Source organism: Pyrus communis, chromosome 8 (assembly GCF_963583255.1).
Source record: "Pyrus communis chromosome 8, drPyrComm1.1, whole genome shotgun sequence".
In the NCBI taxonomy this organism is placed as follows: Eukaryota; Viridiplantae; Streptophyta; class Magnoliopsida; order Rosales; family Rosaceae; genus Pyrus; species Pyrus communis.
In genome coordinates, this window is record NC_084810.1 from 3509225 (window position 1) to 3530493 (window position 21269).

At 37.6% G+C, this 21269-nt stretch overlaps 4 protein-coding genes across 4 annotated transcripts; all 4 read right to left on the reverse strand.

The window, feature by feature from the left end:
• Nucleotides 1-3094: 3094 nt before the first annotated feature.
• On the reverse strand, nucleotides 3095-4844 carry LOC137741892 (uncharacterized). The gene is made up of 3 exons (XM_068481590.1): nucleotides 4829-4844; nucleotides 3555-4065; nucleotides 3095-3275 (listed from the first exon to the last, which is right to left on the reverse strand). The coding sequence occupies exons 1-3, from the start codon at nucleotides 4842-4844 to the stop codon at nucleotides 3095-3097; spliced, it is 708 nt and encodes a 235-aa protein (XP_068337691.1).
• Nucleotides 4845-5061: 217 nt separating this feature from the next.
• On the reverse strand, nucleotides 5062-6794 carry LOC137741569 (F-box protein At4g22280-like). The gene is made up of 3 exons (XM_068481264.1): nucleotides 5913-6794; nucleotides 5422-5556; nucleotides 5062-5346 (listed from the first exon to the last, which is right to left on the reverse strand). Exons 1-3 carry the CDS (start codon nucleotides 6792-6794, stop codon nucleotides 5062-5064), a joined length of 1302 nt encoding a protein of 433 aa, XP_068337365.1.
• A 6298-nt stretch (nucleotides 6795-13092) lies between these two features.
• Nucleotides 13093-15440, reverse strand: LOC137741341 (F-box/LRR-repeat protein At3g59190-like). Its single transcript, XM_068481067.1, has 4 exons — nucleotides 15375-15440; nucleotides 13967-14925; nucleotides 13626-13760; nucleotides 13093-13532 (listed from the first exon to the last, which is right to left on the reverse strand). Exons 2-4 carry the CDS (start codon nucleotides 14915-14917, stop codon nucleotides 13230-13232), a joined length of 1389 nt encoding a protein of 462 aa, XP_068337168.1. The 5' UTR covers nucleotides 14918-14925; nucleotides 15375-15440; the 3' UTR covers nucleotides 13093-13229.
• Nucleotides 15441-16948: 1508 nt separating this feature from the next.
• On the reverse strand, nucleotides 16949-19925 carry LOC137743417 (FBD-associated F-box protein At5g60610-like). The gene is made up of 4 exons (XM_068483304.1): nucleotides 19788-19925; nucleotides 18481-19462; nucleotides 17457-17591; nucleotides 16949-17380 (listed from the first exon to the last, which is right to left on the reverse strand). Exons 2-4 carry the CDS (start codon nucleotides 19447-19449, stop codon nucleotides 17129-17131), a joined length of 1356 nt encoding a protein of 451 aa, XP_068339405.1. The 5' UTR covers nucleotides 19450-19462; nucleotides 19788-19925; the 3' UTR covers nucleotides 16949-17128.
• Between the last annotated feature and the right edge of the window lie 1344 nt (nucleotides 19926-21269).

The window sequence follows — 21269 nt, forward strand, 5'->3', positions numbered from 1 at the left end:
CCCGGGAAAATGAGAAGTGAAAGCAACAGCATGAATGCTAGGATTTGTAATAGAGACAGATTTTTGGAGAGGATAAGCATTCGGTCTTATTTAGTCGTTATTTTACGACTCTGCCATTGGTCACGCAGACCGTCTCCGTCTACAAGCACAAACAGTCCAAACGATTCGTCGTTTTTGTGGCAATTATTTTTTGTTTTAGGAGGAAAAAGAAAATAAGCAAGCACGTGTCGGACTGCTCTGGGACCCGGTGTTTTTTTGTTTTTGTTTTTTCCAATCTGGGACCCGGTGTTTGCTCCATCCCAATCGCAATGCATGCGTCATGCGTCATCCGTGGCAGGAGTTTCACGTGACCCACGCCAACAGCACCACCCTCCGGGCCCACATCTCGCCAACGCGGAGCGCGGCAAAAAATCAAGGGTAAATTATATTTTCATATCTCAGGTTTGGAACATATTTCAATTTCTTACAACATCTTGAAAACATTTCACTTTCATACCTTAAGTACTTATTTTAAAATAATACTTCCGTTACATTTTTCATCCATTGATCAGTTAAGTGCTGACGTGGCCGCCGCATATATGCCACGTGGCTGCCAAATGCCTGCCACATGGCAAAAAAAAAAAAATTTAATTTTTTTTAATAAGCCTAAATCTTCTAAATATTTAAAAAAAAAAAAAAAAAAATCCCTGAACCCCATTCCCTTTCCCCTTCCCTACAACCCTTTACGCAAACCCTAAATCCCATGTCTTCTTCAATCCACTCTTCCCTGTTCACCTCCCTGACCCACTACCCATCAGTCCAGCTACTTTTGTCCTTCCTCATTTCCTCACTTTGGAAACTCCTCCCAGAGCTCTCTCTTCGCTTCAGTAGCTCCGCCCACCCCTTTTAAACCCCCACGTTCTCCCTCCATGACCGTTCACCGCTGCTCACCCCTAGTCACAATGTTGCAGTCCATACATCTCCTCACCCCGTCCAACCTCGCCATCTCAAAGCACCACTCCTCCTTCCTCTCCAACTTCAATCGCTGGTTGCCGGTCATCACCACCACCACCAAAACCACCGCTCCTTTTTTCCCAAAGCTCTCCATCAGAGCCTCCTCCTCCGATCCCGAGCCTTCCGTTCTCGTTACCGACAACAGCACGTCCTCCTCGGGGCTCCAATCCCCTCATTCTCACTCTGACCATACTCTCCCCAGCTTCATCGAGGTCGACACTGTCACCGAAGCTGAGCTCCGGGAGAACGGATTCCGTTCCACCAGGCACACCAAGCTCGTATGCACCATCGGCCCCACCACCTTCGGATTCGACCAGCTCGAATCTCTCGCCGTTGGCGGCATGAACATAGCGAACTAGGGTGGAGAAGACGAAGTGGGTCGGAGAGGTTAACAGGGAAGAGTGGATCGAAGAAGACATGAGATATAGGGTTTGGGTTGGGGGTTGCATGGAAGGGGAAAGGGAATGGGGTTCAGGTTTTTTTATTTTTTAATATTTAGAAGATTTAAGTTTATTAAAAAAATAAGATAAAAAATTTTCCACATGGCAGACATTTGGTAGCCACGTGTCATATATGTGGCAGTCACGTGGCATATATGTGGCAGCCATGTCAGCACTTAACGAATCAATGGATGAAAAATGTAACGGAGGTATTATTTTGAAATAAAATAGTACTTGAGGCATGAAAGTGAAATGTTTTGAAGATGTTGTAAAGAATTGAAATAGGCCCCAAACCTGGGGTATGAAAATGTAATTTACCCAAAAATCAAAGAACAAAAGCTTTTGCAAAGTCTGTTTTCATTCCACATACAATAATGATATTCGGAAGATTAAATTTTAAAGTGAATTTTTTAAATTAAAATATATGATTATTAATGATTAAATTATTAAAGGTTGATTTAAGTAATTATTTTTTTATTAATGATACATTATTTAGTTTATAAATTTAATTTAGAAATTTAGCCATAAAGCACCCATCTTAATCCAATTTTAGAATAAAATTTTCAGCTTGACAAAATCACGAACCGATATATATAAGAATAAATTTTTTATTAATGATACATTGTGGTGCCGACTTCACTAGTTCTTGTTATTAAACAAAGCACCTTGACTTGCAAAATTGTAATTAATAGATAAATTACACATGACAACATCACAGAGATTCAGAATATATCAGAATACTTTGATCTTATGCTCTCAAATTGTCAGAGAGCTTAAGATTAAATTAAAATGCACATGGCAACACCGTGTGTATTCGGCACTAGAGGCCTCGAGTTTGATTCCCGCTCAATAACGTTCTATGTTTCTGTTTCGATATATGCATTCTGTTTTGCCTGCCTACAACTCAACTGCTGTTCCTGAACAGAATATATGGTCGGTTGGATAGCAGATATCAGCACATGGTGAGGACCAAATGAAGCAATCAAGAAGATCTTTGGATGCCCAAGATAGAAACAAGTCGATAACCTTGTCCAGTCCATCACTGATGGAACTTGGATGAACAAAACAAAATCGAAAAACGAGTAAAATTGCGTAGAATGTGACTCTTTATACACAGAATATGTTAGTGGACTTGAGCATGAGTTAAATTACGCTTTCAACAGAATGTTGCAAGTCAATTTAGAGTTGGACATGTTCATTATTCTTGAACATCGCTTGAATTCCTTGGCATCGGGTTGAGCGTTGATCAGGACAAGCAAATAGAACAGCGAGCATAGCATATCGAATTCCAGGGAGGGTTGGATTCTTTCGAAAGCATCGCACCTCAATCCTTGCTACATAAAAAGAAAAGGGTTCAGACTGAAAGTAATCAAAATGGCACCAAAAGAAAGCAATAACCAAAGACAATGAGCCTCATTTTACCGGGAACATCATGCGCACATCCTAAATAGCCTCACAAAGTAGCTTGACTTAGCTTCAAAACCTCCTTTTGCAGTCGACTAACAGAAGACTTAACTTCGTCGGGGACAACCAGCTCTGGAGGCACAGTATCCAGGGCATGCAATGTGATAGTATTCATAACATCTCTAAGATACAAGTTCTTGGCGCCTCCGTTCCACACATTCTGATTTGCAAACTTGCACGACTGTTTCAAGACACATTTACTGCAAACCTGACGGTGACGAAAAACACAAAACAACAATTAATTGAGCTGAAATATACTGGGGGAGGGAAAGAATAATAGGATAATTGCTCACTTTGTCTTCTGGAATGTCACTCTTTCTTGCAGGGGAAGGGCAACCAAGGAGGGCCACCTTTTTCAAGTCCGAGCCTGACAACCATCTGGAAGACCAAATTTCAAGAGCATAGATATGGAGATTACTGATTAGAAACTATCTAACAGAAATTACTAGCAATAAATGGCAATATTGCGCATAAAGTAGTTGGAGCAACTTGATGAAATCATTAACTCATAAACATCCAAGTAAACAAATATACAGAAGCAAATGGAGCTAACAAAAACAAATTTGAAAAATATAAGGTAAATATGCTTACTTTGCAATCACCTGGTTGTCTCTGGCAAAACTTTCGACCGCAAACCTTATGAAACTGCAGGCTTACTTTGCAATTGCCTGGTTGTCTCTGGCAAAACTTTCGACCGTAAACCTTATGAAACTGCAGCCATAGCTGTTGTTGAAGCAGCTAAAATCCAACCTATCACCATTCACAAACAAGAAATTGGCATCTTTAAAGTACCCTTCTTTGAACAAATGGCTCGCCACCACTTCCATATCCTGCGACAAATCCTTCAATTCATTCGACCTCTCTCTCGTAACCTCTTTCCGCTTCCTACCGCCGCCATCCGCGGGCTTCTTGTTCGTGAACACTGCGTATAAACTGACCTCGCCCTCAGAATCCGATTTGGGTTCTCTTTTCTTCGCTTTGTTTTCGGCTCTCAAGCTCCTGACCTCCTCCTCCAAATCCCTCAAGCTCTTCTTGGTTGTCTTTGGTTTCAGCTTCGCTGTCGGAGTTTTCGGGTTTTGGGGAGAGCTCGACGGCCTCTTTGAAGAGGAGGTCCAGAGGCTTTCTGGGTCTGGTTTGGTTTTCGGTTTGGTGTGTGGAGGTGAAGAATCTGTAGGCGATGGAGAAGCGTGAGAAGGGTTTGTGGGTTGTTAGGGAAATGAAAAGAGGGTTCTGAAGGGAGACATGGGCGATGGGTTTAAGGGTGTTTGGAGGTTGAAGAAGTCTTTGAGGAGTTTGTTGGGGCTTTGCAGCGTCGGTGACTTGGTAATGTGACTGAAAGAGTTAGTGGAAAGGTTAAAAATGAAATTTGCTTCCAAGTAGTTGGTAAAATGCCGTCATTGTTGCATTCGAGGTCCTTAAGTCAATTTCTCTTTACACATATACTTTGTTTCAAACGAGAATTGAAATCCCGATTCAATAATGCGCGTCTGGATTCAATAATACATTGTCATGTAGAAACAAATTTAAGCGTAACAATAAATTATTAGACCGAGACACCACGTTGCAATAAACTTATTCATGTAGGTCATTCTCCAAGTTTTGGTTGTAGAAGTTATGCTCTCCTCTGACTTAAAGAAAAGTAATGATTCATGGCATCTTCATATCAATCTTACGGTCATGATGGGAAAGAAATGAACAAGGCAATCTGGTTTGATACTATTACTCTGACTAGGAACAATTGGTCCGAAGAAGCTCAATAAAATCGATAAGAAACATATAGCATGCAAAACAAAAACTATGCAAATATTCACCAAAAAAAAAAAAAAAAACTATGCAAATGGATTCCATCTTAAGTTCAACAAATGTTGCTATAACTGTTGTATCCATGTTCTATCGTGTCCTAGTTTTTAAACTTTACCGCATTGATGTACCGTATTGTATCACCATATCTGTATCTGTGCTTCATAGATTAGTTGAATTTCATGGTCAGACAAAGGTTGCTCATCAACAAGAAATAATGAAAAATATAAAGCTGGGAATTCCATAAATATCTTCATAATCCATCGAAAGACCAACAAAGATGTTTCTCTAGTTTACAACATCGATGAGAGAATGATCAATCCAAACTCCATATATGGAACAATGATTGCATTTCACACCGAATTCAAATAGCTAGACAAGTCCCTGAACCCCTCTGGAACAATGTAAATTCCTCACCTAAATCATTATAAATAGCCATCTTATCCAAAACAATACCATTCTCGAACAAAAACCTTGCCACTTTCTTCTCATGCTGATATCCCTTGAATCCTCTTATGGTGATAGTCTTGAGGTGTGATGTCAAACAGGCAGGCACATACTCCGGTGTATGCCATCGAAGCTCTGAGGGTAGTTTACGTTTAAAATTTGAGCGTTGTCCAAACGAGTAGTGTTGAACATAGTCCCTGTCCTGAAAACATAAATGAAATGAGAATAGTAAAGAGCTGCGTGTTAGTGCGATACATGGGTGGAAGGAAAATCTTACTTCTTTGTGTTCTAAGACAAGATGTTCCAAATTAGGTGATTTATCGAGCAACTTCATGAGCAAATCCCAGTTATAGAAATCATATAGAACCAGCTTCAACTCGCTCAAATTATCAAAAGCCGGCAGACAATGATCCTGCATGGAAAATAAACTTCTGATAAAAACATAAACTGATGCATAATTAAGCACTTACTATTTCAAGAGAATGGCTAGGATAACCGGAAGGCGGCAAGCCAGGAATATGTCTTTTCCAAATATCATGGAAAGAGCTGTGCACGAAACTTTCCACATTTGTAATTCTATGAGGAAAAGCTGGAAACCTCAGGGTAAAAGTAACAAGTAAGATTGTTGAAGGGACTGAATGATAGACCTGCAGGGCTTATTTCCCCTTTACAAACAAAGAGAGCTATCTTTCCTTCCCCTTTTCGAACCACCCCTTTCTTCCTATACTCCTCTCTACCAAACAGTATTAAAAGTTGGGGCATACTCACCCGCAAAACACGAGCCGAAAGACATAGACATTTGACATTGGATATCCCTGCCAGGAGTGCAGTTGCATTTGTTACAAATTTTACATCTCGATGTACACAATAGCAACAGAGATCGACATTGGCTTTGACAAGGGACTTCGCATTCTCCAAACAATAATTGGCCAAAATATCCTCCTTAACGTCAAAGTTTTCAAGCTTCGGGGCATTAATAAAGACTTTCTCCCCACCTAAGTGAATCAATAAATGGTGGAATGTTATACTTAGCCTCTTTAGTTCAGAAGCAGAGATCTTGAAATTGCAATTTCGAACACCAAGCGTTATATCTATTATCAAATCTTCAAGTACCGGGCAACAGGATAAGAGATTTTCCACTGAGTCACAGTAGGGACCTTCAGCTGTGATATGGAGAAACTTGAGACTTGGGAAACACCCAGATGTGGGTGGATTGTAGGTAATAACATTTGACTTCACCTTTAAGACCACCAGTGTTTTGCACATGAAAACGCTTTTGGGTAACTCCAAAGTCTTGCCCGTATTAGATACACCAATATCAAGTTCAACGGCCTTACGCCTAATGGCAGTGCGAATCCAACCATCAATACGAGTGTAATCCCCAACACAGGAACAATGAAGACGAAATTTCTGAATGTCTACTGAGCCGGGAAAGTTAAGTATATGGTCAACAAAATTCATAAAACCAACAGAGTCAGACTTATCTTTGTTTTCGAAGTCTAGATTCGGAACGGAATCCCATATGTTCTTCCATCTTGTAGACAGAATGCTGCACCTCATCGCACATTTTGTTGGCAGGAAGGAAAGCAGATGGCAAAGAACTGGATCGGGCAACCCACTGATCCTATCTTTAACGCTTGGGTTACTCATTTGTATCCTGGTGTTTTTTCACAACAAAGAAAATGGTCAATTTAATAACTTTTCAGATAAGCTACTTAGTACTACGGTCTAATAATATTCCTCTTTACTTGTAACTAAGAGGTCTTAAATTCGAATCTCTCCAAAGGCGAGTTTGAACCATATTATTGCTAGCCCATTGTGAGACTAAGCTCACCCCTTCCCCTTTGTATAGATAATATTGTTTGTTAAAAATAAAAAATAAAAAAAAAACTTTTGCAGATATGGTGCTTAAGGAAGTTCACACTCCAGAATTTCAAAGAAAACATAAACAACTCGTTTTTGGGTTTTAGTTCGTTGGCAACTGAAGCAGAAGAGAATACATGATAATTCCTAAACTTTTATATATCTGAACGATATATTTGATAAAAATGAAAACAAAACAAAAATTAAGAACTATATAATTTACGCTCCGTCTAGCTATTCAGAAACTTAAACAGTCTATTTATTTTCATTATTCTCAGATAACTACATGGATGAAGCTACGTACATTAAGGGCTGTCCATACTGAACTTTGGAAAGAAAGAAAAACCTACGTTGAGTATCTCACAATGCAGCTAAAACTACCCGACCCCTTGTACATGAGAGAACAATTACTCGCTGATTGTCAAAAATCGACTTCAGGATGAGATGGAGGATGACTAATAGTATCGATAATTAATGATTTTAACACTTGGAATCAAAGACTCGAACGGTGCTACTCAAATATTGTTATTTTGTATTTGCGTTACATGTTTATTAATGATTGTCTTTAATTTTTTTACTGTTAGTTTCTATCTATATGTGTTAACTAGGTACATTTTGAGCAATGCTCATTACGTCACCCCCCACCCCCATCTATTTATAACCGTAAGATTGAATAAATCAAGAGTGAATTAATGGACATAAACAAGGAGGGAAGCACAGGAGAACAAATAAAGAGTTTGAAAATCATTTCCACCTTCCTCTTAACATGGTATCTTTCGAAAATTATTTCGTAAAGTAAATCCCGCCCAACAAACTTTGAGATCCCGACTATGTACTCGTGAAATGCCCCCTTTTAGAGAGGTAAGGAAAATAAATTATACGGAAACAAGCAGAGCCAAGAACAAAAATATTGAATGGAACCTTATTGTAAGGGGAATATTTTTGCTTCCCACATTCAAGTAATGTTAACGCTCACAACCATATTTACCAACGTTAAATGAGTTCAAATTTTGAAATCTGTGTGGTGGATAGTCACAAATCTCAAAATTTAACCTTATTCACGATAGTTAATAGGGTGGTGCGCATTACCATCACTCCAGCGAGCAAAACTGCACCCTATTGTAAGAACTAAAAGAAAAAAAAAACGATTACAATTTCTAGTTAACCAAACAGATGATAGAGAATTTACAGGGTTACGAAAAGAAAGGTACCTGAAACGGTCCAAGATAGCTGCCCCAGTAAAACCCTAATGGCTGCGAACGGTAGACTGTGTTTGGTTGATGAGAATCGGCGAGAATATGAGAGCAACGTGAGTATATAAAATACACTAACACACTCTTTTACTAAACTCACCGTTTTGTTCCTTCCCTTCTATAATCTTCTAGCTAATTATAAAATACACCCTGAGGTTTGGGTCTCATTCAAAACATGACCCAACCTTTCAAACATTTTAACTTAATCAGATCAATTTTTCCCCCGCTCTGTCCTCAGTTAATGGAATGTACTAATAGTTTCAACTTTGAACTAGTGTGGTTTCAATTGTTAACAATTTTGTATTGTCACATCCCGGCCCGGGCCCGCTCCACCACCGTAGCACGATATTATCCGCTTTGGGCCCCGACCACGCCCTCATGGTTTTGTTTCTGGAAACTCAGACGAGAACTTCCCGATGGGTCACCCATCCTGGGAATGCTCTCGCGCACTTCTCGCTTAACTTCGGAGTTCCTACGGAACTCGAAGCCAGTGAGCTCCCAAAAGGCCTCGTGCTAGGTAGGGATGAGAATATACATATAAGAATCACTCCCCTGGGCGATGTGGGATGTCACAAGTATGTTAGGTAGTAAACTGAATAAATTGAAAGGTTTTATCCCTTTTACTTATATATATTTGTTGGTTTGGGTAACCTGACAGCGTGACTCACCCAAGGGGAGCCGAGGACGCAATACCTTGGGGTGGGAACCATGGGGTTAATTAATTGAAGGTAACATCCAATCGAAGGTATATAACATCAAGTTCATTAGCATTACGCGTAATGGCAGTGCGAATCCAACCATCAATACGAGTGTAATCCCTAACATAGGAACAATGAAGACAAATTTTCTGAATGCCTGTTGAGCCGGGAAAGTAAAGTACACGGCCAACAAAACTCATACAACCAACAGTGTCAACTTATCTTTGTTTTCGTAGATATGTTTTTCCATCTTGTAGACAGAATGCTGCACCTCATCGCGTATTTTGTTGGAAGGAAGGAAAGCATGTGGCAAAGAACTGGTCCGGTAATCCATTGATCCTGTCTTTAACTCTTGCTTTACTCATTTGCACCCTAATGCTTTTTTCACAACAAAAAGTATATTCAATTCAATCACTTTTGTAAATTTGGTACTCAAAGACATTTACACTTCAAAATTTCAAGGAAAAAGTAAAGCATTTATGTGTTTTAGTTTGTTATCAACTGAAGGAGAGGAGAATAGTACATGATAATTTCTTGACTTTTGTATATCTGAACATTTTGATGAAGATGAAAACAAAACTAATAATTAAAAAACTACTATTATTCCGCTCTATTTTGCTACTCAGAAACTTAAACAATCTATTTATCTTCATTCTCCTTAGATATCTACTCCATGTAAACCCAGCGAGAGCCGAGAGCAAAAGAAGAGAACGATTTCAACTTCAGATTAAGATGGAGGACGGTTTTATAACAGTATAGATAATTAAGGGTTTCAACTCTTATAATGACTCGAAGGGAGCTACTTATTCAATACGGGTTTGTATTTGCATTGCATGTTTATTTATAATTGTCTTTTTATGTTTGGTTTCTATCTATGCGTATTAGATGCATTTTGAGCAGTAAGGCTCGTCGTGCCAGCCCGATTAGATGTATCCTTTTTTGTTATAAACGAAGTTCACTCATACGGTCGATAAGAAATGCTGTCCACACTCCCCCTTGCACTCCTCCTATTTATAGCTACATTTGTATAAGAATGTTAGATAAGTCTTTTTGCGTGGGATTCCTTTTTTTTTTTTTTTTCAGCAATTGTTTTGTTAGATTGATTAGATTGGCAATTGAAAGTTGTAAACTCATAAGAATGACGAATTCCAGAGATTATTTGGCATGGGCAACCGGACCTTCTGATCACCCGGCCAAAGAATCATCCAATGCGATGAGTGCCTTGGCTTCCTTAAACCTAAAAAGAAAAGTGATCCTCAATCTTTTTATTGCTAGGAAACAATAGGACTGGACCGTTCAAGCAGAATCATAGCTTTTTTGATATAGACAACAAAGCTTTTAGTGTGAAAATAAATTCATTTGATGCACCACTCCGTTTCCGCTTGCTTAAGAAATGATATTAAAAGAAACCATCATCCTGCTATCACCACCCTAGCCATAAAGGAAACGTATTCCCTTGATGTCCAACATGTCAACTTATTGCAACTCAAAATATCTTGATGTTCTTATGCAAAACGTATTCCCTTGATGTCCAACATGGCAAGGTTGATAAAATTTGACTCTGACAATCATTTTTAAGGTGTATGTGTTGTGACTTTTAAGCTATTGCTACGTGACTTTGTAATGTTGTACAACGTGTTAATGTAGTGTCATTTTTGTGACCGTGTAAAATATAATGCTTCAGACTTTGTCGTGTTTTACAACGTGTTAATGTCGTGTTATCTTTGTATCAGTGTAAAACAATGTTATAGTCCATCCAAACCCATTAATGTATCCTTCCAAATATGCAAATGGAAGCTCATTGGCAAATTTGTCGTGTTGTATTGTTTCCATATTTTTTTTTTCAATTTTTTTTTTGTCAATCGAACACCAGAATATAATTAAGGCTAAGTATACTTCGTATCTCTGGCAATAATTTTCAAGGGTTTAGGGTATATGTGTTGTGGCTTTGTCATGTTGTACGAGTTAAATATCGTGTCATCTTTGTGTCAGTGTAAAAAATACCGCTAACTGTAAAATATACCGCTTTTGACTTTGTCATGTTTTACAATGTGTTAATGTCATGTTATCTTTGTGTGAGTGTAAAATGTAACGCTTTGGTTGGACCAAACCCATCAATGTATCCGTCCAAATATGCAAATGGAAGCTCATTGGCAAAATTTGTCATGTTGTGTCATGTTTCAAATTTTTTTCATTTATTTTTTTGTCAATCGAACACCAAAATATAATCAAGTCTAAATATGCTTCGCGTCTCTGTGATCTAGTACTATATAGTACATCTTGGTCCATATCTTTTAGAAACTGAAAGAAAAAAACCTACAGATGCTATAGTAATTTAGGGGAGGGGCCGGGATGGATTGGTAGAAAATAAATCCCATCTAGCTTTTATAGTACAATGACAGTTAGGATGAGTTTCTGAAAGACATCCTGCTAAGGACCTCTACTGCGAGTAAATCCTGTTGGGCTTCGTTGCTCCGAATTGGAAGTTCGATAAATTATTATAGCCTCTTTTGTCCCCAGAATGGCTTTATGAAGCAGCCTTGAGGTATGACAACAAGCAAGTAGGCACAAATTTTGGGGTGTTCCAATGTTATGCTCCGAGACCTCTTCATCCTTTCCGTATTCTGGCTCTCAGCAAATATTTTCTTCTTTCTGTCGGTAATTTTAAAAGAACAAATTGAATGGGAATACACAATATTATAGAGGTGATATTGGTACCACATAACATAAGAGAAAATACATCTTACATCTTTGTGTTTTAAGACGAGAGATTCCATATTCTGTGATCTTTTGAGAGACTCTGTTAGCAGTTCCCAGATGTATTAATTTTGAAGAACCGAATTCAATTTTCTCAAATTATCAAAAGCAGGCGCACAACAAGGCTTGGAATTAGGTCAAATGAAAAACCACGAATTAAAAGTAAAGACTTCTAATTTACAATCCGCTCGGTTACTTGGAAACTTGAAACGTTTATAATTTATATATGAACTGATTACTGATATGATATTCTACTCTTTAGAGAAAATCTTTTCAACCTAACATTATCGAGAATTAGCAACTGAAATGAAAGATTACACTTATAGCAGATAATGCAAAGGGCTAGGTTTGAATTTCCTATTCATCGTTTCCAATTTCTCAGTAACCAAACAGATGGTAAAGAAACCAACAACATATGAAGCAGCACAACAATAGTGGCAGCGAATGATTTGATAAGAGTCTGAACCTTCTAAGCTCATGCATATCATCATGTGTGGAGTTTGCTAGTAACACTCTACTATAGAATAGTCATTCTGCGTTCATTCACTTGCTAGCACTTTGAACAATACACATTCTGCACTCCAAGCAAATGGACACACAAACAACGGGGTTCCCTATACGCGTTTTGGGACGAATTATTATGAACACACGAACCCCGAGCAAATGAATGATTATAATTAAGATAGATTACATTTATTAGTACTTTAAAAATCTCATTGTGCACTCCTCACTATTGTATTTTTATTTTTATTTAGAGAGTTTAGAGTGCAAACTAAGAATATTTTAGTACTATGAAAACAAATCTACTGTAAGACGCTAGATTTAAGATATATTTAACGGTATATTTGACTGCGTTATAATGAAAATAGAAAGTGTAACGGTTATTTTTTATAATTTTTGAAAGAGTCGTACGCAACACGCTAGCTATTGCACAGAAACAACACGTGTTTAGATTGAAGCTTATCGAGACATATTAAAAATGAATAGATCCTTTGAGTTCATTGGTTGTGTCATGAACATTACATACTACACTCATTTTAATACATTGATATCCATTGATTTATAAATATATTAAAATTTCGATTAAATACACCCCTTAAATTATTTGTTAATTTAGTGCGCAATTATAGACATCAAAGTTTCGGTGGTCAAGTAATGAACCCCACACAATCTACCACTTGCAACGCTGCTAGAATGTTAGAGATTAGCATGCTGATGACAATGCTTTATATGTTGGATTAACCATACATACGTAGGTATCCGCTTCGAACGAGTGTCAACTGGTTCACCATGTCCAGAGTTTCCAGATTTTTTATTACCTACCAAAATCGTAAGAATTCACATTCGATATGTTAACTTCACACACCAAATTGGTCCATCAATCATCAGTTAAACTTCATTAAATCAAAGGGGTTTTGTGCATGAATGTTTACAGTTTACAACTTTGAGACAGCCTTCTTGCAGCCAGAACTGACTTTCAACAATACAAATGTTTTGACGGCTAAATTTGCATCTCAGAAAAATTCGACTTGACAAGTCCTCGAACCCATTTGAAACATCATGAATTCCTTGTCTAATTTATCTAAACGAAACAAATTCCCGGTATAAATGATCACCTTATTGAGAACTTTGCCATTCTCTAACAAATACTTTGTCACTGCCATCTCATCATAGTATCCTTTGAATCCCATCACAGTGATAGTCTTGAGGTGTGTTGACACACAGATAGGCACCGTCTTCGGTGTATTCCATTCAGGCCCTAAGAATATGTCTGAGTATTCTTCTTCTTCATTGTCAGAGTATGTAGTGCATTCCTCCTGAAAGTTATTTAAAAAGAATGAATGAAATGAGAACAGTAAAGAACTTCATGTCGGTATTACCTCGGATAAATGCAAAAATACATATCTTACTCCTTCATATTCTACGACAAGATGTTCCAGTTTAGGAGATCTTTTGAGCAGCTCCGTTAGAAATTCCCCATTGTAGCAATTATGAAGAACTAACTTCAGCTCGCTCAAATTATCAAAAGCAGGCAGACAACAAACCTTTGTGAAAGACATAAGTATTAAACGTAAACTTGTGCATAAAATTAGCATTGCTCATGCATAACACACCATTTCAAATCCTTAATTTCCAAACCGAAAAAACATGCTTTCAGCTATATCTTACGAACTATGTCTGGTACAAAGAACTAAAGACTAATAAGACCGGTGCATAGAGTGAAATAATGGATAATAGAGCACTTGCTTACCTTCAATGAATGAGCTGAAAGGCACAGACATTTAACCTTGGAAATTCCTGCCAGCAACTTAGCTGAAAGGTTAGAGAATTCTCGGTGTAAACATGCAACATGGTGATAGAGATTAACACTGGCTTTGACAAGGGACTTTGAACTCTCCAAATTGTAGTTTGACAGAACATCCTCGGTCACATCAAGTGTTTCAAGCTTCGGAGCACTAACAGAGAAATTGTTGACAACACCGATAAGTGCCACATCTCTTAATCTTATTCTTAACTTCTTCAACTCGGTTGCAGAGATTTTAAAATTCAAAACACGAGGTCCAACATCTCCATGTATCGTCAAATCTTCAACTGCAGGGCAGCAAGAAAAAAGATTTCCAGCTGACTCATTATCAAGAAAACAGAAGGTAACATGGAGGAACTTGAGACTTCGGAAACATCCTGACTTAGGTGGAACATAGCTAAGACAATTTGAATTCACCTTCAAAACCACCAGTTTTTTGTACATGAAAATACTTTGAGGCAACTTAAAATTTTGATTGGTGAAAGATTCAACAAGAAGATCAAATTCAACAGCATTACGACCAATGGCAGAGCGAATCCAGCCTTCAATAGGAGCGAAATCCTCAACATTTGAACAATGAAGTCGGAACTTATGAATGTCCGTTTCATGTAAGAAAAGTACACGATCTACAAACATAGAGAAACGCACATAGTCATTTGTGTCTCTGTTTCTCCTATAAAAATGCTCATTCTCGTCGTCTAAGTCTATATTGGGAACAAAAACCCACACGTTCTTCCATCTTTTAGACAGAACGCTGGTCCTCACAGCATATTTTGTTGGAATTAGAGAAAGCATGCGACAAAGGACTGGATCCGGCAATTCACTGATCCTATCTTTAACTATCGATTGCGGCATTGGCTTCTTGTTTAGCATGAGAGATATTAACTGAGAACCCATTTTTGTCTCTGTAAATTGTGATGGAAAAATGAAAGTAAATGAAACAAACTCTTAATGTATGCAAAATTCTTCTCATTATCTTCACAGGTATTATGCAATTCTATTTTCTAGAGATAAGTTGTCCTCAGGAAACAAACATCATGAAATTCTACTTTCTGTAGAGTTATTTTCTCAGGAAACAAACAGCCCAAAGAAGAAAGAAAACAATGAAAAAACTTTGGGTGAAAGTTATTCTACTTAGATCTATTTAGAGTAAGCAACTGAATGGAAAGATTGCATTTTTTTCACAGATAAACAAACTAAAAGGGAAAAGTTTGAATCTTTTATTAATCATTTCTTGAGTTTTTATTAATCATTTCTAAATTCTTTTTTTCCTTTTGTCATTCTACATTTCTCAATTTTCTCAGTAACCAAACAAATGGTAAAGGAAGTAAAAGGGATGTGAAGAAAAGTGTACCTGAAAAGTTGAGCAAGCATTTGCTGTCTTTGCTGCAAGTAGGAACTTCGATCTGAGGTTTGAACACTCCATGCGCCCTAGGGAAGATTTATAAAATTTGAGTCTGACAAAAAGAAGTTTTGGTCCTTTTTGAGCTTATGTGTCGAGAGACTTGTAAGCAATTGCTGCGTGACCTTGTCATGTTTTACAACTGTAGGGTCATCTTTTGTGTCAGTGTGAAATTACTATTTAGTCTAACTCGACTCATTAACATATCGTTCCAAATATGCAAATTGTAACTTATTTGCAAATTTGTCGTGTTTCACATTTTACCGTTTATTTTTTGTCAATACAACGGTTAAATATAAATTCTGGTTAATTACACATTGCATCACTTTTTTAAATTGAACAAAAATATCCATTAAGTTACAAAATGTTTTAGTGTTAGCCCTTTAGTCCACTTAACTACTATTTTTTGAGTTAGGACGTGGCGGGCAAAAGTTTCTTGAGGAACAAGAATCAATAGTTACAAAATGTTATAGTGTTAGCCCGTAGACAAACCTAACAACAATGAAGTCAATCAGTGGGGTTGTTTTTGCTGGAATGAGATCGTCTCATATCTCTGGTTTTGAAGTAGACAGACCTTCAAATTCAGATCATTCAATTTAAATCATGTGGCCTCCATTAGTCTATCCCACTAGTTCACCTCACAAACAAAGCCACCCTCTCTCTCTCTCTCTCTCGAATGGCCTGGATTTCCCAATCTGGCTGCTCCGGGTGTAGAGATCTGGAGATGTCCTCATGGCATTTTTGCTTACATAAACGTTTGTATTTCTTGCCTAAAAAACGTTGTATGTGGAATATGAGCCAATTTTTACAATTTATATATTTCAACGTTTAAGATTTTCGTTGATAAACCGTGAATCCACGTGACACCAATAACATTCATATATGAGTACAAAATGAACCAAATGAGTAGCAATTAACTTAATAGGTCGATGGACCAAGAGAATAATAGTGTAACACATGTGGCTTGAAGGTTTGTTTTGTCAATTTCATAAGACAATGACCAAACTGTTACTAATACCAAATTAAAGGGGTGCAAAGTGACCGCACATAGATGTGTAGAAGTTGAAGTACACTACACGCACTTGTATGATTGGACCCAGAATTAAAGATAAAGGAAAGAAACGGCAAAGACAATCATCCTAATATAAACAAGAAGTTGCTTGAATCGTCAACTTCCATTGCAGAATCCTTCTAAAACCCAGAATTAAAGTCCCAGAATAATATCTTTGTAAACGTTAAAAATTGCATCTTAATTAGATAAATTTGACTCCTAAACCCCAAAAGTAGACTTACAAAATAGAACCCCCCTTGCAGCTAATCATCATAAACAAAACTTGACTGTTCTCTAACAAGCACTTTGCTGCTTCCATCTCATGGAGAACGTTTTGAGTTGTGAGAACAAATAAATAGGCACAAACCCTGGGGTATTCCATTTTTTTTTATACTCTGAGGATTCATCCAATTCTTCATCATCTGAGCACATCTGTATCCTGCTGATAATTTTAAAACTATAAACAAAATACGAATGGTATAGCGGCTGTCCGAAACTTGTTGATAAGAAATGTATACAATACAAAACAAACATCTGCAAATCTTTACATCTTCAGATTAACAAAGGTGCTTGTCTCATTTCCAGCTTTGATAGCAGAATCCATCTAAATCAGCAATCCAAAATTGTAACGATGTACAAGGTAACCTTCAACTGGTCAAGTCCTAGAAGCCCTTCTAGGTATGAAATCTTTGTAAGCCCCATTCTTAGCATAGATAGTCATCTTGTCCAAAACTTTACCGTTCTTCATCAAATATTTTAGCACTTTCTGCTCGTGCGGATATATCTTTAATCCCCTTATAGTGATGGTCTTCAGGTGCGATATCAGACAAATGGGCACAGACTCTGGTGTACGCCATCTATCTGCCGAATTTAAGACATCTCCACGCTCCTCAATGCATTCCTTGTCCTGAAAAGTACGAATGATGAGAATGGTAAAGAGCAGCATGTTGTTATGACTTAGTATGAGTGGAAATACTTCTTACTTCTTTATGTTCGACGACAAGAGATTGCAAATTAGGTGATTTCTTGAGCAACTCTGTTAGCAAATCCCAGTGATAGCAATCATAAAGAACCAACTTCAATTCGGTCAAATGATTGAAAGCAGGCAGACAACCATCCTTCACAAAATACAAAAATGTTGATCAAACAATGCATAACTTAATCGCTCATTTATTTTTCTCAAATCATCAAAATGCAGGCAGACAGTAACCCTCTAGTGAAAGATAAAATATTGATCAAACATTCCATAAACCATGCATAAATGAAACATTTACTAATGCGTATATTGTTTCAAATTATATATTGTCAAAATGTAATAAGGTTTCAGTTACAAACACTACTTGTGGTATAACGAAAGAATGATGTATATGGAAATAGGAATGGGAAAAGACGGCATGCATTTGCTTCATTTAGTTAAGGATAGGACAAGGAAATACGTGCATAAACTTTTCCTCATTTGTTTCGTACATAAGGTATCGTTTGGTATGCAGACGGGACGGGACGGAACAGAATGGGACGGGACGGGACGGGACAGGACGGAACGGAACGGAGCGAGATCAAAGATGTCCTCGGATGGAAACAAGGAGGAAGAAGAAGGAGACGGAGATGTTATAATTTTGTGTTCCACGGATGTGGAACGAGTCGTTCCAGGGGGGTGAGGTGGAACGAAAATTCACCCAAAACTCGTCCCGTGGAACAGCTCGTTCCACCCGTTTTAGGCGCACCAAACGTGGGACGGAACGCCTTGTCCCACTCTGTTCCGTCCCGTCCCACGTACCAAACGGTACCTAAAGATCTGATTCAGAAAAAATAAAATAAATAAAATAAAGAATAGGAACAAGACGAGAATTTTATTATTTCTTTTCTTAACACAAAACCAAAATACTATATGTTTTACAAATGAAGGAAAACAAGATACTTCTTCCTTTAAAGATCCCCTGCCCTCCTTCCTATTTTTCCTCTTTACCAAACATAGTGTAAAAGAAACGAGTTATGGTGTAGACTAACCTCCACATAATGAGCTGAAATGAACAGATATTTAACGTTGGAAAATGCCTCCAGAAGAGCAGTTGCTCGTTCAGAGAAGCCAACCTGGGTTTTCCCAATATGGCAATAGAGATCGACACTGCCTTTGGCCAGGGATTTTAGATTCTCAAATGTATAATGTGACAAATAGTCCTGCTTAATGTTAAAGTATTCAAGCTTTGGAGCATTCACAGATATATCGTACTCAAAATCTTCAGCACCATTGATAAAACTGAAGAAAGTCATTCTTAATCTCTTGAGTTCAGGCGCTGAGACCTTAAAATTCTGACGATTATGATCTGGAACAGTTGCCTTTATAGATAAATCTTCAAGTACAGGGCAGCATGAAAAAAGCTTTTCCATTGAGTCATTTTCAGGAAAATCAACTCTGACATCAAGGGACTTCAGACTTGGGAAACAACAGCCTGATGTAGGAGGAGCATAGGTAATAAAATTTGACATCAGCTTCAAAACCACTAGCGTTTTGCAAGTGAACACGCATCGAGGCAACTCCAAAGGCGGTTCCTCAATATACTCATCATAATGTGCTTGAACACAGAGATCAAGTTCAACAACATTATGGCTAAAGGCAGAGCGAATCCAGCCATCAATACGAGAGGCATCCTCAACACGACAGTAACAATGCAGACGTAATTTTTTAATATCTGATAAACCACGAAAGTAGAGAACACGATCAACAAACGCCAAAAATCCAACATGGTCAGACAGATCTTCGGCTTCCCATCTGAAACCATCGGGGTCAGGCTGATTTTCATCTCTCCATACAATAGGTATGTTTTCGAATTCGAAGTCAAGAATGGGGACAGAAGCCCATATGCTCTTCCATCTAGTAGACAGAACACTGGTCCTCACAACATATTTTGCTGGAACGAAGGAGAGTATATGACAAAGAACTTCATCCGGCAATTCACTAATCTTATCTCTACCCATGGAGAGTATGGGCCTGAAAATTTCAAAGAAAAGTGAAATTCTAATTTCTAAATCTGATCAATTGATACATTAAGAGAGATGAATGCAACAAATTTCTAAAGAAAATTATTTCGGCGGAAACATAAACCCTAGACAATCTGCCTTGGACATAGATCATGAATTGAATGTAGCAATTTCCGGAAACAATATTGAAGCGATAACTAGTTGCATTTTTATAGCAGATAAACAAATCAAGGGGCATGCAAGACTTGAATTTGCTATACTATCAATCTTTCTCAGTTTTCTCGGTAACCAAACAAATGGTAAGGAATCAACAAGTTCACGAAGTAAAAGCATACCTGAAACGTTCAGGGATGGACCCAGTGAAACGCTAGTGGCAACGAATAGTGAAAGATGGTGTTTGGTTGCTGAGAAACGGTGGCAAAATCCAAGAAAATCAACCTTCCAAATTTAAAGTTTAAAAGTATGAACCTTCCCCTGAAAAAATCTGAACCCCTTTTCTGCGACCTTATGTTTCCATGCTAGCTCTGGTTTGGGCCTCTCTTGCCTTTTCATAGGGGTTTTCTTATTGGGCTTTGCCAATTTATTTTTGTCAAATTTGGCATTTGGAATTTTGAAATAAAACTATTTGTCTTCCTTACTATTCCGTAAGAATTTGGATTAGTAGAAAAACTATGGAATCGGATGCTAATTACTAATTAATCTCATAACCCCTTGCCTAGTGAAAAGCGAACGAGGGCCCAACCCAAGTCTAAACATCTACGGATGCGTTCTTTAGGATCATCTGTTCTTCGTCGGGTTTACTTTAGCGAACCGTTCCATCCAAAAATCAAAAATACGTTGTTGCCTTAAATGGTATCGGAGCTACATGATGAAGGATAGAAATTGTGTGTTACTATTATCTCCCTTAAAATTATCAACTAGATATAGATAGTGTACTAAGAACGTGCATTGATACATAACAGCTAATCACATCGATTAGAAAACCCACATCAACGCATTTGCAAAATTGATCCAGCTCAAGATCAACAATGGACTTGCAATTTAAAAGTTAAAGTCTGCGTTTTAGACGATTCAACTCGGCTCCTCCATTTTAATGCATAGTTGTCGTTTTAATCTTTGTAACTAGTTCTGTAAGTGTCGTGGAACTTAAATTCATCAACTCCTCCATTTTAATGCGTAGTTGTCGTTTCGTTTTATCACTTTGATCATCAAATTAGTTGATTATGATGTCCAACTTCCTCCAACGAATAAAGTGACGCATCACGAAACTAGTAAGGGTTACAAGTGTAAATCCTTGAAGGATAAAACTCTGAAGTCCACCAGTTTGGTGGAAATCCCAAAGGATAATTTGATTAATTGATTAAAAGATTGATAGATGATTACAATGGATAACAAACATGGCTTTAATAAACCATTTACAATCTCTTTGGACAACTCAAAAGACTCAGGAAATTAAAATGAATATAAATGACATTAATCGGACTCAAAACTAAAAGGTCCAATTTTTATTACATAAATTAAAATACCATTTTGAAAACCAAAACGATCGATTTTGGCTATAAAGCTAACGGGCTCTTAGTATATCATGAGTCTTGTTTGGCTCGCAATTCTCTTCAAAATCGACATATTATGCGCCCAATTTTGACACCAGAATATTGGTTGCTGCCTTTTCTGTCACCATATCAATTTGAATGCAATATTTTTCAACTTTAATTATTCTCTTCCAAAATTTAAAACATTTTATTTTCTTCATATTTTTCCATCGGAATTGACTCATACCTTGTCCTACACCACTCTCCTCCACTTGAAAGCACCTC

Coding starts and splice junctions, on each gene's coding strand:
- LOC137741892 (XM_068481590.1), bottom strand. Junction 3,276..3,554: donor GACAACCAGGCAATTGCAAA/GTAAGCCTGCAG, acceptor TTGGTCTTCCAG/ATGGTTGTCAGGCTCGGACT.
- LOC137743417 (XM_068483304.1), bottom strand. CDS start 19,449: ATGGGTAGAGATAAGATTAGTGAATTGCCGGATGAAGTTCTTTGTCAT. Junction 17,592..18,480: donor TTTCAGCTCATTATGTGGAG/GTTAGTCTACAC, acceptor TATTTTGTGAAG/GATGGTTGTCTGCCTGCTTT. Junction 17,381..17,456: donor TTGTCGTCGAACATAAAGAA/GTAAGAAGTATT, acceptor CGTACTTTTCAG/GACAAGGAATGCATTGAGGA.
- LOC137741341 (XM_068481067.1), bottom strand. CDS start 14,917: ATGGGTTCTCAGTTAATATCTCTCATGCTAAACAAGAAGCCAATGCCG. Junction 13,761..13,966: donor TTTCAGCTCATTCATTGAAG/GTAAGCAAGTGC, acceptor TCTTTCACAAAG/GTTTGTTGTCTGCCTGCTTT. Junction 13,533..13,625: donor TTGTCGTAGAATATGAAGGA/GTAAGATATGTA, acceptor AATAACTTTCAG/GAGGAATGCACTACATACTC.
- LOC137741569 (XM_068481264.1), bottom strand. CDS start 6,794: ATGAGTAACCCAAGCGTTAAAGATAGGATCAGTGGGTTGCCCGATCCA. Junction 5,557..5,912: donor TTTCGGCTCGTGTTTTGCGG/GTGAGTATGCCC, acceptor TTTTCCATGCAG/GATCATTGTCTGCCGGCTTT. Junction 5,347..5,421: donor TTGTCTTAGAACACAAAGAA/GTAAGATTTTCC, acceptor TTATGTTTTCAG/GACAGGGACTATGTTCAACA.